This window comes from Oncorhynchus kisutch, linkage group LG13, assembly GCF_002021735.2.
Source record: "Oncorhynchus kisutch isolate 150728-3 linkage group LG13, Okis_V2, whole genome shotgun sequence".
Taxonomy (NCBI): Eukaryota; Metazoa; Chordata; class Actinopteri; order Salmoniformes; family Salmonidae; genus Oncorhynchus; species Oncorhynchus kisutch.
The window spans coordinates 77,223,174-77,239,342 of record NC_034186.2 but is presented as its reverse complement, the minus strand read 5'-3'; the positions used below and the strand labels follow the sequence as shown (position 1 = coordinate 77,239,342).

The 16,169-nt window shown below is 44.9% G+C and overlaps 2 protein-coding genes across 3 annotated transcripts in view; both read left to right on the top strand.

The window, feature by feature from the left end:
• LOC109900375 (protein FAM171A1) overlaps positions 1–3,918 on the top strand; it is a 60,469-nt gene extending 56,551 nt beyond the window's left edge. The window contains exon 9 of the mRNA XM_031787507.1: positions 259–3,918. Coding sequence (XP_031643367.1) covers positions 259–1,839 — 1,581 coding nt within the window. The 3' untranslated portion in view covers positions 1,840–3,918. The remainder of the gene's footprint in view (positions 1–258) is intronic.
• Positions 3,919–7,498: 3,580 nt separating this feature from the next.
• Positions 7,499–15,361, top strand: LOC109900387 (glycylpeptide N-tetradecanoyltransferase 2). Of its 2 annotated transcripts, none has more exons than XM_031787502.1 (12): positions 7,499–7,718; positions 8,550–8,667; positions 8,947–9,088; positions 11,151–11,269; positions 11,376–11,467; positions 12,100–12,216; positions 12,334–12,504; positions 12,631–12,739; positions 12,905–13,075; positions 13,932–14,099; positions 14,199–14,336; positions 14,477–15,361. In XM_031787502.1, exons 1-12 carry the CDS (start codon positions 7,609–7,611, stop codon positions 14,495–14,497), a joined length of 1,476 nt encoding a protein of 491 aa, XP_031643362.1. In that variant the 5' UTR covers positions 7,499–7,608; the 3' UTR covers positions 14,498–15,361. The 2 variants fall into 2 exon arrangements, with proteins under 2 accessions (XP_031643362.1, XP_031643364.1); XM_031787504.1 differs by lacking the exon at positions 7,499–7,718 and adding an exon at positions 7,747–8,427.
• Positions 15,362–16,169: the final 808 nt, after the last annotated feature.

The window sequence follows — 16,169 nt, the reverse complement described above, 5'->3', positions numbered from 1 at the left end:
TGCCACTGCACTTTGGAACTGCACTTTGGGAACTGCACTTTGCCACTGCACTTTGCCACTGCACTTTGGAACTGCCACTGCACTTTCTATTGTTATAATCACAGCTAATATTCTGTTGAGTTTTTTCACTTTTGTGTTAGTGTGTATTGATGGTATTGTTCCCTGTGTGTTCTGTGTATTCTGTTTGAAGAGCATGTTAGATAATGGCATAGCGCTACTGTCTGTGAAACTGACACTAAAACCTTATTACATCTCTAGGTTCATTTGGAGCTGGTCTCTACGACAGCAGAACCCGACATGACCACGCCCATGCTCAAACCCTCCTCCTACGATCGCCATGACCTGGTCTCCCATGGCAACCACAGTCGCATGTCGCTAGGAAACCACAGCCGAAGTCGTCATGGCTCGTCGCTAGGCAACCTGACGCCGCGCAGCAGAGATTACCGTCAGTCTGTGGAGACGTTCCCGTTTAAGTCAGCCCTCTCCGCCGGGACGGATGCCGGCTACCGCCAATCATACACATCCATCTGCTCATCCATCAATCAGCTCCCAGATAGACTTTCCTCCTCAAATCAGGTGCAGGCGTCAGCAAGTCAATTGAGTGGTGTTGGGGAGGGCGGGACTAGTGTGCGTGAGGCTACCTCGCCCTGCTCCCCACCTGTCTCCCCTATCAGAGGGGAGGGGTGTGAGCGCAGACCCCCAGACTACCTCCTGTCCCGGTCTGTGGACCACCTGGGCTCCCTGCCCCTCTCCCTCCCCAGGCCGGGCCAGCTGCTGTGCTGTGGCTCCGTGGACCTGCTGAGTGGAGGAGACGGTTACCCCAGGAGGATCCGGCCCACCCTGGTGATCCCAGCCCACTACATGCGCCTGCCGGGGGAGCACCCGCTGTGTGGCCAGGCCCTGTTCTTACAGACTGACCAGCAGAGTGACCTGGAGACCATCCAGGCTGAGCTCAACGCCTCACACTCCCAGCAACCCCTGGGGCAAACACACGCCGATTATGCTATCGCCTCAGCCAACCAGGGACAAGGAGAGGGGCAAGGGGAGTGGAGCAGCCTATCAGAGTCCCTGTCTATCCCGACAGCACTTGGGGAGGCAGGTATTATGCAAATGAACGGCGAGGACACGCTATTGGCTGAGAGGAAACTGATGGAACTGCGGGGAGGGAAGCCCCTCACACACCCGCGCGCCTGGTTCGTCTCATTGGACGGTCGGTCTAACGCCATCAGACACTCTTACATAGACTTGCAGCGGGCTGGGCAAGCAAAGGGGAATCCAGGTGGAGGAGGTAGCCATGGTAACAACAGTGGTGGTAGACATGTCAACGGAAACGACGCAAGTCTGGACTCCGGGGTGGACCTGAATGAGCCCAGAGCAGGGCGGAGGGGGAGGGAGGTAGAGAGGAAGGTAGGAGAGAGGGGGAGGACAAAGAGCGGCCCTCCTGCCATGGCCTACACCCAGCTGGTATATGTGGATGACCTGGAGGGGGAGACTCCTGAGTGTAGCCCCCAGGACAGCCCTTTGGGTCCAGGGATGCAGAACACACAGGGACATCAACAAGTAGAGGAAGAGGAGGAGGACAGAGGAGAGGAAGAGGAACACAGAGGAGAGGGGATGATACAGGAAGAGGCTCCTTCACCCCTCTCCTCCCCCTCCTCCTCCTCCTCCTCCTCCTCTCCACCCCCACTCACAGAGACAAAAGGCGTTGTCTTCAGGACTGAGCATGACCAGACGGCCCTATTGTCTGTTGCCCCTGACGACCACGGAGAGGAGGAGAAGAAGAGCCCCTGGCAGAAGCGGGAGGAGCGCCCCCTACTGGCAGTCTTTAACCTCAAATGACCTTACTTCCCCTCCCACCACCCCAGAGTGACATGAAGAAGGAAGTACATCTGCACTGGGAGCTAAATGGAACTGTCAGTGAATGGAAACGATTGGAACAGTTGGAACTCCATACATTCTAATGTCTAATCCTTCCTGTGTATCATCATAGCCCCACACTACATGGACAGGCCACTGACTAGACATGCCATAGAGACTTTGTCTGAGTGATACAGATGAACTCCTGAACTAAAAACAAACTTAACAACGCCAGAGAACATATAATGCACAACTGCTATGCCTTTAGTAAATTAGCTGTGTCAGCAAAAAGGGTCTGTGGAATAAAGTAGAGACAGACAATGTGTGTTTCAATACTTAGCAGCAGCCTCCTTTCCTCAGTCTTATCTGCTTCAGTCCACTGATCTGAAAAGCATCGGACAAGTAAAAGCAATATGGCGGATGTCTACTGGCAGGTCTAGGTAGAAGGAGTAGTAGTGTTTTTCAGATCAGTAACTAGGACAGGATATACATACAGCAGGAAAGGAAGCTACTCTAATGTATAATGCTGCCCAGAGGCACAGATCTACGATCAGTTTTCCCCCCACAAGTCTTAATCTGGGCGGCAGGTAGCCTAGCAGTTAGAGCGGTGGGCCAGTAACGCAAAGATCGCTGGTTCGAATACCCAAGCCAAGATGTTGAAAAATCTGTCGATGTGCCCTTGAGCAAGGCACTTAACCCTGATTTGCTCCAGGGGCGCCGTACTACTATGGCTGCATCTATCCAGTGTATGTGACACTAAAACATATTTTGTTTTGTTATTTTTTTAGGTTTCCATTTTCCAATCTAGGGTACCTTAGATTAGTGTGTGTGTAACTTCAGTTTCCCATCCACACGACTGGTGAATCAGATAATGGGATACAGCCCCCTCTGTTGGTGACTGTTGATATTGCAGCACTCTACCAGTGAGGTTTTATATGAAGGTTTTGTGTGTTGAACCACTGGCATACTTTGCTCTGAACGGCTGGCTATGCATCACTTTTATACAGTTGCTTGAGATGCCTTGTTTTGTAATTTTAAGTACTCTGTGATTTTAGTTGCCAAACTATTTTACTCAAATACGTTTATGCTATTTTCTACTCAGATATGTTTTATCGTTTTTTCCCCTTACTGTAAGTACCGAGTTTTAACAGACACACAGCCAAGCTTTTTCTCTGAAACCAAACTGCATCCTGCCGTTTGGAAACCACTATAATCGACTTCCTCGTTTTCCAAGTGCCTTTGAACAAGTTGACTCGTACACATCAGTTGATCAGTTCAGCTAGCTATTTATTTATCCTCTCCCCTGTTGAGCTCTAACCCTCCACTACCTCATCCCTCTCTCCTCCCTCTGTCCCTGGCAGACAGCATGCAGCAACCCCCTTTCTCCTCTCCTCCCTCTGTCCCTGGCAGACAGCATGCAGCAACCCCCTCTCTCCTCTCCTCCCTCTGTCCCTAGCAGACAGCATGCAGCAACACCCTCTCTCCTCTCCTCCCTCTGTCCCTGGCAGACAGCATGCAGCAACCCCCTCTCTCCTCTCCTCCCTCTGTCCCTGGCAGACAGCATGCAGCAACCCCCTCCTCTCCTCCCTCTGTCCCTGGCAGACAGCATGCAGCAACCCCCTCTTTCCTCTCCTCAGTCACAAAGGGAGGATGCTGTGTGGCCGTAGCTAGATTGTTTATTGACTTTTGCATCTGCCTCTGTGTGCCAGTGCGTGGGCCCGTCTCTGTCTGTACTCATGTTTTTCTGCACAAGCATGTGCCTGAGTGTTCATATCTGTGCGTGCAGACAATATACTGCAGGTCGTGTGTATGTGACAGCATATGACATCTGAGGCATTACAGTGTATATAGTTCTCTCCTTTACATGTTGACATGTGAGCTAGTGTTGTGAATGACCCCTCATCCCCTCTCTCTCTCTCTCTCTCGCGCGCTGTACTCCATCACCATAGTAACCACTCTGGGAGAGTACTGTATGTTACTGTTCCTTCCATTCTGAATGTCTTAACTGGTTGCTTGTATTATAATTTACGCTTATTATTCTGAATAAAGAGACAAACTGGACTTCTGCATCTTCTGTGTATGGTTTAGCACTAGTCTAGAGACTATAGAGCAAGTTTGGGTGTAGTAGAGTAAGTAGAACATAATTGAGTCATGCTCTGTAGATCAACATCAACTGCTTCAGGGTTAGACTGTATCCAGATGCATGGTTCACGTTAATGTATCTAATAACTAAAGCAGTAGTCATGGCTACATGTTCTACATTACTGAACCACACCGAATTATGGTAAAGCTTTTCATTCCCTTATGCTTGACCTATTCGTTTCCATTAGGCTTGTCAGATTTCATGCTCCTTTTGACGGAACTGTATATAGACAGGGAATCAATCAACATCTTGCTGAGTGGGAGAACCTGACTCCCCCCTCAAGGCTTTACTGGTTACTAACGGAGCAGCATATCAACCCTCCATCGGGACATAATGGCCAGAGAACCTGCAGCTCAGCCGTTTCCCCCTGAATTCAGTAGCTGACAGACGCGCTCCATAGCGTGGCAATTTTGATGTTATTTTTTTAATATATGATGGAAATGTTTGATCTATGCTATACAGTACCAGTCAAAAGTTTGGTCACCTACTCATTCAAGAGTTTTTCTTTATTTTTACTATTTTCTACATTGTAGAATAATAGTGAAGATGTCAAAACACATGGAATCATGTAGTAACCCAAAAAAAATGAAACAAATATTTTATATTTGACATTCTTCAAAGTAGCCACCCTTTGCCTTGATGACAGCTTTGCACACGGCCCCTCTGCAGTGCAGGGGCGGTCCTCCTGCAGGCAGAGGAGGGTCGTTAGTGATTGGAGCTCAGGGTATTTAAACTGCTGCTTCACTAATCTCTCTCTCTCTGCTCCTCCAGGTATGATCCTGTTTTGTTTTATCCTTTGTAGTTTTGCATAGTTTTCACTCAGTCATTCACACACACAGATTCATGCATCCCTGCAATTTACATACACCTTACATTATGATACTTTCACACCTCATTCATTTTTCTTTGTTTAAAGTTAATAGTTTTAGTTTATAATAAAGAACCTTTTTGATTGGCCTATACCTGTTGTTCGCGTCCCCTCATTTTTGCCACAGGCTATGAGCCGGCCTGTTACACTTGGCATTCTCTCAACCAGCTTCATGAGGTAGTCACCTGGAATGCATTCCCATTAACATGTGTGCCTTGTTAAAAGGTAGGGGTGGTATACAGAAGATAGCCCTATTTGGTAAAAGACCAAGTCCATATTATGGCAAGAACAGATTAAATAAGCAGAGAGAAACAACTGTCCATCATTATTTTAAGACATGAAGGTTAGTCAATCTGGAACATTTCAGTCGCAAAAACCATCAAGCGCTATGATGAAACTAGCTCTTATGAGGACCACCACAGGAGAGGAAGATCCAGAGTTACCTCTGCTGCAGAGGATAAGTTCATTAGAGTTAACTGCACCTTGGATTGCAGCCCAAATAAATGCTTCACAGAGTTCAAGTAACAGACACATATCAACATCAACTGTTCAGAGGAGACTGCGTGAATCAGGCCATCCTTGTCCAATTGCTGCAAACAAACCACTACTAAAGGACACCAATAAGAAGAGACTTCCTTGGTCCAAGAAACACGAGCAATGGACATTAGATCGGTGGAAATTTGTCCTTTGATATGATGAGTCCAAATTTGAGATTTTTGGTTCCAACCGTCGTGTCTTTGTGAGACACAGAGTAGGTGAACGGATGGAGATCACAGTTCCCACTGTGAAGTATGGAGGAGGTGTGATGGTGCTTTGCTGGTGACACTGTGATTTATTTAAAATTCAAGGCACACTTAACCAGCATGGCTACCACACTATTCTGCAGCGATACGCCATCCCATCTGGGTTGCGCTTAGTGAAATTATCATTTGTTTTTCAACAGGACAATGACCCAAAACACACTTCCGGGCTGTGTAAGGGCTATTTGACCAAGGAGAGTGATGGAGTGCTGTATCAGATGACCTGGCCTCCACAATCACCCGACCTCAACCCAATTGAGATTGTTTGGGAAGAGTTGGACTGACAAGCAGCTGACAAGTGCTCAGCATATGTGGGAAGTCCTTCAAGAATGTTGGAAAAGCATTCCTCATGAAGTTGGTTGAGTGAATGCCAAGAGTGTGCAAAGCTGTCATCAAGGCAAAGGGTGGCTACTTTGAAGAATCTCAAATATAAAGTATATTTTTATTTGTTTAAAAACAATTTGGTTACTACATAATTCCATATGTGTTATTTCATAGTTATGTCTTCAGTAATATTCTACAATGTAGAAAATAGTAAAAATAAAGAAAAATTGAGTGAGTAGATGTGTCCAAAATGTTTATTGGTACCGTATATACAAAAGTTTGAACACCCATTCAAATTAGTGGATTCAGCAATTTCAGCCACACCCGTTGCTGACAGGTGTATAAAATTGAGCACACAGTCATGCAATCTCCATAAACAAACATTGGCAGTAGAATGGCCTTACTGAATAGCTCAGTGACTTTCAACATGGCACTGTCATAGGATGTCACCTTTCCAACAAGTCAGTTCGTCAAATTTCTGTCCTGCTAGAGCTGCCCCGGTCAACTCTATGTGCTGTTATTGTGAAGTGAAAACAAAACATCTAGGAGCAACAACGGCTCAGCCACGAAATGGTAGGCCACACAAGCTCACAGAACTGGATTACTGAAGCGTGTCTTGGTTGCAACACTCACTACCAAGTTCCAAACTGCCTCTGCAAGCAAGTCCGCACAATAACTGTTCGTCCGGACCTGGGTTTCCATGGCTGAGCAGCCGCATACAAGCCTAAGATCACCATGCGCAATGCCAAGCGTTGGCTAGAGTTGTGTAAAGCTCGCTGCCATTGGACTCTGGAGCAGTGGAACGTGCTCTCTGGAGTGATGAATCACGCTTCACCATCTGGCAGTCCGACAGACGAATCTGGGTTTGCAGATGCCAGGAGAAGAACGCTACCTGCCCGAATGCTTTGTCAACTATAAAGTTTGGTGGAGAAGGAATAAGGGTCTGGGGTGGTTTTTCATGGTTCAGGCTAGGCCCCTTAGTTCCAGAGAAGGGAAGTCTTAACGCTACAGCATACAATCACATTCTAGATGATTCTGTGCTTCAAACTTTGTGGCAACCGTTTGAGGAAGGCCCTTTCCTGTTTCAGCATGACATTGCCCTCGTGCACAAAGTGAGGTCCATACAGAAATGTTTTGAGATTGGTGTGGAAGAAGTTGACTGGCCTGCACAGGGCACCTGACCTCAACCCCATCAAACACCTTTGGGATGAATTGGAACGACCACTGGAGCCAGGCCTAACCTCACTAATGCCTTTGTGGCTGAATGGAAACAAGTCCCTGCAGCGATGTTCCAACATCTAGTGGAAAGACTAACCAGGAGAGTAGAGGCTGTTATAGCAACAATGGGGGACCAACTCCATATTAATGCCCATGCTTTTGGAATAAGATGTTCGCCGAGCCAGTGTCCACATACTTTTGGTAATGTAGTGTATCACTGATCTCTTCTTGTTTCGATGTGATTTGGGAACTTAACCTACTGCTCTGCAAACGTGCTGTGAGGAGATTGGGCACCAGATGGCGCTATTTTCGACTAACCTCTTTGTTTTTCCCATCCCTCCCTGTCTCCTGTTCATTCAGCATATTTTAAAAAAAATATATATAGGTTTTCATCCATAATGGCGGAAGATAGCGAGTCCGCAGCCAGTCAGCAGAGCCTGGAGCTGGACGACCAGGACACCTGCGGAATAGATGGCGATAACGAGGAGGAGAATGAACACATGCAAGGGTGAGGCTCGGCTTCACCAACCAGACACAAAACGCAGCAGTCCGGGGCAGCACGCGTCCACGCTCCGATGGCTCGGTCCTGTGTAGGGGGTGGATGAGTTTCTTTGGATAATGAGCTCGCGCATACATCTAACGTTAGTGTTTTTACGACCAAGGACCATATATGCCCTGTTCGTTAATTCTATCACATAATGTTTTTTATGTGATGATGGCCCTCTCAGTCTGAGTAGCAAGTGTATTATAATCCTGCTGGCTAGTGGATGTCATGGCAGTGTAGCCATATAAATGGAAGCTAGCTAAGTAGCTTTTCATTTGAATGAATGAGACTCGGCGTGCTAGGCGTTGTGTAGTTATTGCAAGCTAACTGGCCAGCTAGTTAAATTGCCAGTTTAGCATGCGAGTAGCCTGTAGGATTGACTTGTTCGCATTTAAAGCAATTGTCAATGGAATGACATAAGCTAAATGGATATTTATCTCACTAAATGTTTAGTTTTATACTGCTGGCGCATTTGCTAGCTAACAGCAGCGCATATCCTTGGCTGTCCTTCTCTGACGTTACAGCAGCAGCAGGCGAGACGTAAAACAGTATGTAAACTAACGTTGTTAGGCAGAGTGATTGCTACTCTGCTCCGGTTACACCCACTGAGGTATACCCACTATAGCCTACAGCGGTACTCGTGGATTTATAAATGTCCGGCAACTCAAGTGGGGTATGCATAATCTGGCCCCATTTTAGCCTGACTTTAATTATTCAGCATGACAATAGTACCAGCTAACATTTACTCCAGAGCAGAGATGTAGCCAGCTAGCTATCAAATCTCTGTGTGTGTAGGAGTCCGGGGGGAGACTTGGGGGCTAAGAAGAAGAAGAAGAAACAGAAGAGAAAGAAAGAGAAGCCGAGCTCTGGAGGGGCCAAGTCAGACTCTGCCTCAGACTCGCAGGAGATAAAGGTGACTATAACCACTCTCTCTCTCTCCCCCTCTTGCTCTGGCCCAATTCCAAATCAAGCCCTATGCACTTGTGGAGATTTGACAGGTTTAAGCAATATGGTAATAGCACCACCTTGTCCTGAGATAGGCTAAGTGGAAGTTACACCATATTTCATATACCAATCAAATCCTCTCAGATCTCCACAAGTGCATAGGTTGTAAGAGGTCCATTTGGGATTTTGTCTCTCTCTTTCTCTCTCTCCTCTCTCTCTGTGTTCTAACCTTCTCATCTGTGTGTAGAACCCAGGGCTGCCCATGCAGAAGCTGCAGGACATCCAGAGAGCCATGGAGTTGCTGTCCTGCCAGGGACCAGCTAAGAGCATCGACGAGGCCACCAAACACAAGTACCAGTTCTGGGACACACAGCCAGTACCTAAACTCAGTGAGTAGGGACACACACACACACAGTGAGTGAGACATACACACTCGATCACACACTTTTACTAAACTACACATTCAGTGCCTATAGAAAGTCTACACCCCTTGGATTTCTTCACATTTTGTTACAAATTGGGATTAAAATGAATTTATTAGTGATTTCCATGTCTATGATCTATGCTAAATACTCAGTGGAAGAATGTTTTAAAATATAGATATATTCATATAAATGTTAGTCATTTAACAGATGCTTTTATCCAGAGTGACTTACAGTTAGTGCATTCATCTTAAGATAGTTAGTTGGGTGGGACAACCACATATCACAGTCATGGCTATTTTCAGGAAAAATGTACTTACTATCAGCTTAGTCAGAGCTAGTAAGGAGGCATTTATTTTTGGACTGGGCTGAGGGGGAGCTGCCCTCCCGTGGGGTGGGAGGGACAAGAGACCAGAGGTGGCAGAACAGAGTGCTCGGGTTGGGGTGTAGGATTTGAGCATAGCCTGATGGTAAGGAGAGGTAGTTCCTCTTGCTGCTCCGTAGACAAGTCCCATGGTCTTGTAGTGGATGTGAGCTTCGACTGGAAGCAAGTGGAGTGTGCGGGGTGACATGGGAGAACTTGGGAATGTTGAACACCAGGCGGGCTGAACAAATTAAATACTAATATACTTTGATTAGATTAGTAATCATTATCATAATTATTTTCAACATTCTTCAAGCTCTGTCAAGGTGTTAGGTGTCATGGCTAGACAGCAATTTTCAAGTCTTGACATAGTTTTGACATAAATCTGCTTGAAAATCTGTCTTGGCTACTCAGGAACATTCGCTGTCTTCTTGGTAAATAATGCCAGTGTAGATTTGGCTTTGTGTTGTAGGTTATTGTCCTGCTAAAAGATGGATTCCTTTCCCAGTGTCTTGTGTAAAGCAGATTAAAGCAGGTTTTCCTCTAGGATTTTGCCTGGGCTGAGCTCCCTCCTGAGTATTTCAGGATGTAAAGAAACAGAAGTCTTTGCCCATGTCAAGTATACCCATAACATGATGCAGACACCACCATGCTTGAAAATAAGGAGGTAGTTACTCAGTGTTGTGTTGAATTTGCTCCAAACATTAGACTTTGCATTTATGCCAAACAGTGTGTTCCTTTGCTGTGTTTTCTTTGCAGTATTACTTTAGTGTCTTGTTGCATACATCTGTATGTTTTGGAATATTTGTTATTTTGTATATTTATCTTCTTTTCACTCTGTCATTTAGGTCATTATTGTGGAGTCACTACAATGTTGTTGATCCATCCTCAGTTTTCTCCCATCACAGCCATTGAACTCTATAGCTGTTTTAAAATAACCAATGGCCTCATAGTGACATCCCTAAGCAGTTTCCTTCCTGTCCTGCAGCTCAATTAAGGACTTCTGCATCTTTGATGTGTCTGGGTGGTTAAATACATCATCCACAGCATAATTATTAACTTGACTTAAAGATGTATTTGATGTCTGCTTTGTTATTGTTCCCCATCTATCAATCACTGCCCTTCTTTATGAGGCTTTCAAAAAGTTTCCTGGTCTTTGTAGTTGAATCTGTGCTGGAAATGCAATACTTCAGAGGGACCTTACAGATGTTGTATGTATGGTGGGACAGAGGAAGGAGCAGTCATTCATTCAAAAATCCTGTCAACCCCTATTATTTCACACAGAGTCCATATAACGTATGTGATTTGTTAAGCCACATTTTACTTCTGAACTAATATAGGCTTGTCTAAACAAGGGGTCTGAAAAGACTATTTAAGTATAAAATGCTTATTCATTTCTAAAAGTGTGTAGAAGTTTGAGTATTTTGTATAGATCAATGACAAAAAAAGACATCTATTTCAAGATCACTTTGTAGCGCAAAAAAAGTTCAAGGGGGTGTAAACTTTCTATAGGCCCTGTAAATATGTACAGATACAGTACTCCCACAATCAGAGAAAGTTAAGCACATTGTTATAGTAAGAAAACACAATGGCTGTATTTCCTCAAGTCCACTGGTTGTGATTGGCTGGCTGGTTGGTTGTGATTGGCTGGTTGTGTTTTGGCAGATGAGGTTGTAACCAGCCATGGGCCCATGGAGGCTGACAAGGACAACATCAGACAGGAGCCCTACTCTCTACCACAGGGCTTTATGTGGGACACGCTGGACCTCAGCAACGCTGACGTGGTGAGTGTGTATGTTTCTTTGTGTTCAAAAGTTTATATTCATTGCCACCAGACATCAAAGTCGTGCAGACAGAAGACTTTACTAAGACTCTCTTTCTCTCTCTCAGCTGAAGGAGTTGTACACCTTGTTGAATGAGAACTATGTGGAGGATGATGACAACATGTTTAGATTTGATTACTCACCCAGCTTTCTCAAATGGTAAGTCAAATCCATACTCTACTTAGATTATGTTATGTTAGATTATGTTAGATTATGTTTGGCCTCTTGTCTAAACTACTCTGCTTCCTCTCTCACCCGCTCTCTCCTTTTTCTCTTTCTCTCTCCTTCTCTTCTTTCTCTCTCTTCTTTCTCCTTCTCTCTTCTTTCTCCTTCTTTCTCTCTTCTTTCTTTCTCTCTTCTTTCTTTCTTTCTCTTTCTCTCTTCTTTCTCTTCTTTCTCTTCTTTCTCTCCTTTCTCTCTTCTTTCTTTCTCTCTTCTTTCTTTCTCTCTTCTTTCTCTTCTCTCTCTTCTTTCTCTCTTTTTCTCTCTTTTTCTCTCTTTTTCTCTCTTTTTCTCTTCTTTTTCTCTTCTTTTCTCTTCTTTTTCTCTTCTTTCTCTTCTTTTTCTCTTCTTTCTCTTCTTTTTCTCTTCTTTTTCTCTTCTTTTTCTCTTTTTCTCTTCTTTTTCTCTTCTTTTTCTCTTCTTTTTCTCTTCTTTCTCTCTTCTTTCTCTCTCTTCTTTCTCTCTCTTCTTTCTCTTCTTTTCTTTCTCTCTCTTTTCTTTCTTTCTCTCTCTTTCCTTTCTTTCTCTTCTTTCTCCTTCTCTTCTTTCTCTCTCTCTCTCTCTCTCAGGGCGTTGCGTCCTCCAGGCTGGTTGCCCCAGTGGCATTGTGGGGTGAGGGTTTCCTCCAATAAGAAACTGGTTGGTTTCATCAGTGCCATTCCTGCTGATATCCACATCTACGACACGTGAGTCACACACGCTCTAACCACACAGCGGACACACATCAACAACGTCGTGGACAGGTGCATGTCAGTGCTGAACTTGATGCACACGTTTTCCTCCCTCCCTCTCCCTCTCTCCAGCTTAAAGAAAATGGTTGAGATCAACTTCCTGTGTGTTCATAAGAAATTGCGTTCAAAGCGTGTGGCTCCAGTTCTGATCAGGGAGATCACACGAAGGGTTAACTTGGAGGGTATATTCCAGGCCGTCTACACGGCAGGAGTGGTACTACCCAAACCTGTGTCTACCTGCAGGTACACAGACACAATTCATCAATTTGTCCTAACATAATAAGAATACATAGACTGCTTAAGTTGCCTAACTGTAGTAATTTGACTGTAACTAGAGTATGTAACAGGAGTGTTGTGTTTTGTGAACAGGTACTGGCATCGTTCTCTGAACCCCAGGAAGCTGGTGGAGGTGAAATTCTCTCACCTGAGCAGAAACATGACGCTGCAGAGAACCATGAAACTGTACAGACTACCAGACGTAAGAACACACAATGTTACACTTCCACCATCTATCACATCTCTCCTACACTGAGCAAGACCCTTTTCTCCCAGCTGACGGGGCTAATAAACGTTGCTTTATGGTTACAGGCCTGTGTGATGTTGGGTGTATGTGGATAACTCCCCTTTCTCTTCGGCTCTGTAGAGCACTAAGACCCCGGGCTTGCGAGCGATGGAGAGGCGTGACGTGCATCAAGTGACGGAGCTGCTGCAGAAACACATGAGACGTTTCCAGCTGGCGCCCTCTATGGGCGAGGAGGAGGTGGCACACTGGTTCCTCCCTCAGGACAACATCATAGACACATTTGTAGTGGAGGTAGGGGTCTGTCTTTTTGTCTGTTCAATTAGATAATGAGATGGATATACTGAACAAAAATATAAACGCAACATGTAAAGTGTTTGTCCCATTTTTCATGAGCTGAAATTAAAGATCACAGAAATATTCCATCCTCACAAAATGCTTATTTCTCTCATTGTGCCCAACGTGTCTACATCTCTGTTAGAGAGCATTTCTCATTTGCTAAGATAATCCATCCACCTAACAGGTGTAGCATATCAAGAGGCTGATTAAACGGCATAATCATTACACAGTTGCACCTTGTGCTGGTAACAATATAAGGCCACTCTAAAAGGTGCAGTTTTGTCACACAACACAAGGCCACAGATGTCTCAAGCGTTGAGGGAGTGTGCAATTGGCATGCTGACTGCAGGAATGTCCACCAGAGCTGTTGCCAGGTAATTGAATGTTAATTTGTCTACCATAAGCCAACCTCCCAACGTCGTTTTAGAGAATTTGGCCTCACAACCGCAGACCACATGTAACCACGCCAGCCCAGGACCTCCACACCCGGCTTCTTCACCTCAGGGTTCGTCTGAGACCAGCCACACGGACAGTTGATGAAACTGAGGAGTATTTCTGACTGTAATAAAGCCCTTTGGTGGGGAAAAACTCTGATTGGCTGGCCCTGGCTTCCCAGTGGGTGGGCCTATGGCTGCACCCCTGCCCAATCATGTGAAATCCATAGTTTAGGATCTAGGGAATTTATTTCAATTGACTGATTTCCTTATATGCACTGTAACTCAGTAAAGTTGTTGCATTTATATTTTTGTTCAATATAATTAGATACTGAAATCTGAGTACTTTTAATTTGCTATTCTGTGTTTACCCTCAGGGTGCCGGTGGTGTGTTGACAGACTTCACTAGTTTCTACACCCTGCCCTCCACAGTGATGCACCATCCACAGCACAGAAGTCTAAAGGCTGCTTACTCCTTCTACAGCGTTCACACACACACTCCACTACTGGACCTGATGAATGACACTCTCATACTGGCCAAACTGGTACGCTACTGCACACACACTCTTTCCAACATAAATACAAAGGTTCAACACAACTATGATCACGTCCATCTAATTGGTGTGTGTTTGTGTGTCCCACAGAAAGGCTTTGATGTGTTTAATGCTCTGGACCTGATGGAGAACAAGGTGTTTCTGGAGAAGCTCAAATTTGGCATCGGAGACGGCAACCTGCAGTATTACCTCTTTAACTGGAAATGTCCCCCCATGGACCCCGACATGGTGAGGCGTGTGTGTGTGTGTGTGTGTGTGTGTGTGTCAACAAGGTGGGGTGTATTCCTGGGTGTGCTGTGAAAGAATTTCATAATGGGAAATTGGTCAATCATTTTAATTATTTTTCTATCTCTGTCGCTCTGTTTCAGGTTGGCCTTGTTCTTCAATAACTAGTCTGTCTGTGACTGCTACACACTCAGAGGTCAAAGGTCTTCTTTGACCCCTAACATCGCTCTACCTGGACACACAGGTAAAACTAGAAGAAGACAATGACAACAATCAACCAATCAAAGTGATCGGGAGGTCTGCATCACTTTGAGCATCTCTCCTGGATCATTTTTATCATGGAGAACATTCTCTCTGCTCACACGGAACTGATAACTCTTTTTAACCATCAACATCCTGAATGTGAAGTCATGCTCTGCCTGAGACAGACTCTTGTACAGTACACACACACACACTACATGAAGAGAAGGAAGACTTGCATCCAAAATGTTTTTTTTGTTTTATTCAAAAGGTGCATTGGTAACTGTGTTTGTTGGACAGTGCAGAAATGTAGTAACCTGTGCATTTAATGCCAGAACTGGAATATGGGGGGTGGGAGAGGAAAGATTCAACTAGCGTAGATGTTATTGACTTTAGTGTTCCTATGAACGGTTAAGAGGGGAGGGGATTTTTGAGGAAGAATGTATTTGAAGCACAAATCTTAAGTTCTTAACTGAGTGAAAGGCTCCTTAACAACCCCAGGTGCATTTTATATATCGATTATTTCTGTTTTGTGTGTTTAGGTTTTTCAATATCTGAGTGTTTGAGAAACACAAAATGCAGGATGAGAATTTTATTATTTTAAAATTGTTTCTAATTTGTTGTGTGTTTGCACCTAACAACATATTATTTTTAAAAGGTCCCATTTTTTTTCCCGGGTACAATTCTGATATTTAGGATTGTGCTTATATGTTGTGTGTTCTGTCACCATTCCTCCCATGTCTGTCAAACCGGCATCTTCATCTATAAATAAAGATATTGGGTTGGAGTATCAGGCAGCTCCTTGTGTATGATCCAGCACATGAAGGAACCTGTGATGAGAGAAAACAGCTGTTCTGTTTGCTGATGTCGTCATGGTTACTACTGTTAGATAAACAAGTGTCCCTGTCAATGAGAAACTGAGTTAGTTGATTGTGTACGTGGGGGGGAAAATGTTTTGTTTACATGGGGAAAATACAATGTACAAAACATTAGGAACACCTTCCTAATATTGAGTTGCAGCCCCTTTCACCCTCAGAACAGCCTCAATCGTCGGGACATGGACTCTACAAGGTGTCAGAAGCGGTCCACAGGGATGCTGGCCCATGTTGACTCCAATGCTTCCCACAGTTGTCAAGTTGTCTGGATGTCCTTTGGGTAGGGGACCATTCTTGATACACACGGGAAACTGTTGAGTGAAAAACCCAGCTGCGTTGTTCTTGACACTTAAACTGGTGCCCTTGGCACCTACTACCATACCCTGTTCAAAGTTACAAATCTGTTGTCTTGCCTATTCACCCTCAATGGCACACATACGCAATCCATGTCTCAAGTCTTAAAATGGTCTTTAACCTGTCTCCTCGCCATCTACACTGATTGAAGCCGATTTACAAGTTACATCAATAAGGGATCATAGCTTTCACCAAGTCATTTGGTCATGGAAAGAGGTGTATAGTTCTCATTCTTACGCTGCCCTCGTGGGGAGTTACTTGCTTTTAGTGTTTCTGAGATGTGGCTCTGTGAACGTGGTCTGCATCTGGGGCTGTGCCCAAACCTAGGTAATGGTCAAGTTACTCTGCTCAGACGTTGCTGATACAT

Bases quoted from the DNA above. Each gene is read 5' to 3' on its own strand.
- LOC109900387 (XM_031787502.1), top strand. From the start codon at position 7,609: ATGGCGGAAGATAGCGAGTCCGCAGCCAGTCAGCAGAGCCTGGAGCTG. The intron at 7,719-8,549 runs GTGAGGCTCGGC...CTGTGTGTGTAG, and splicing joins GAGAATGAACACATGCAAGG to GAGTCCGGGGGGAGACTTGG. The intron at 12,505-12,630 runs GTACACAGACAC...TTTTGTGAACAG, and splicing joins AAACCTGTGTCTACCTGCAG to GTACTGGCATCGTTCTCTGA.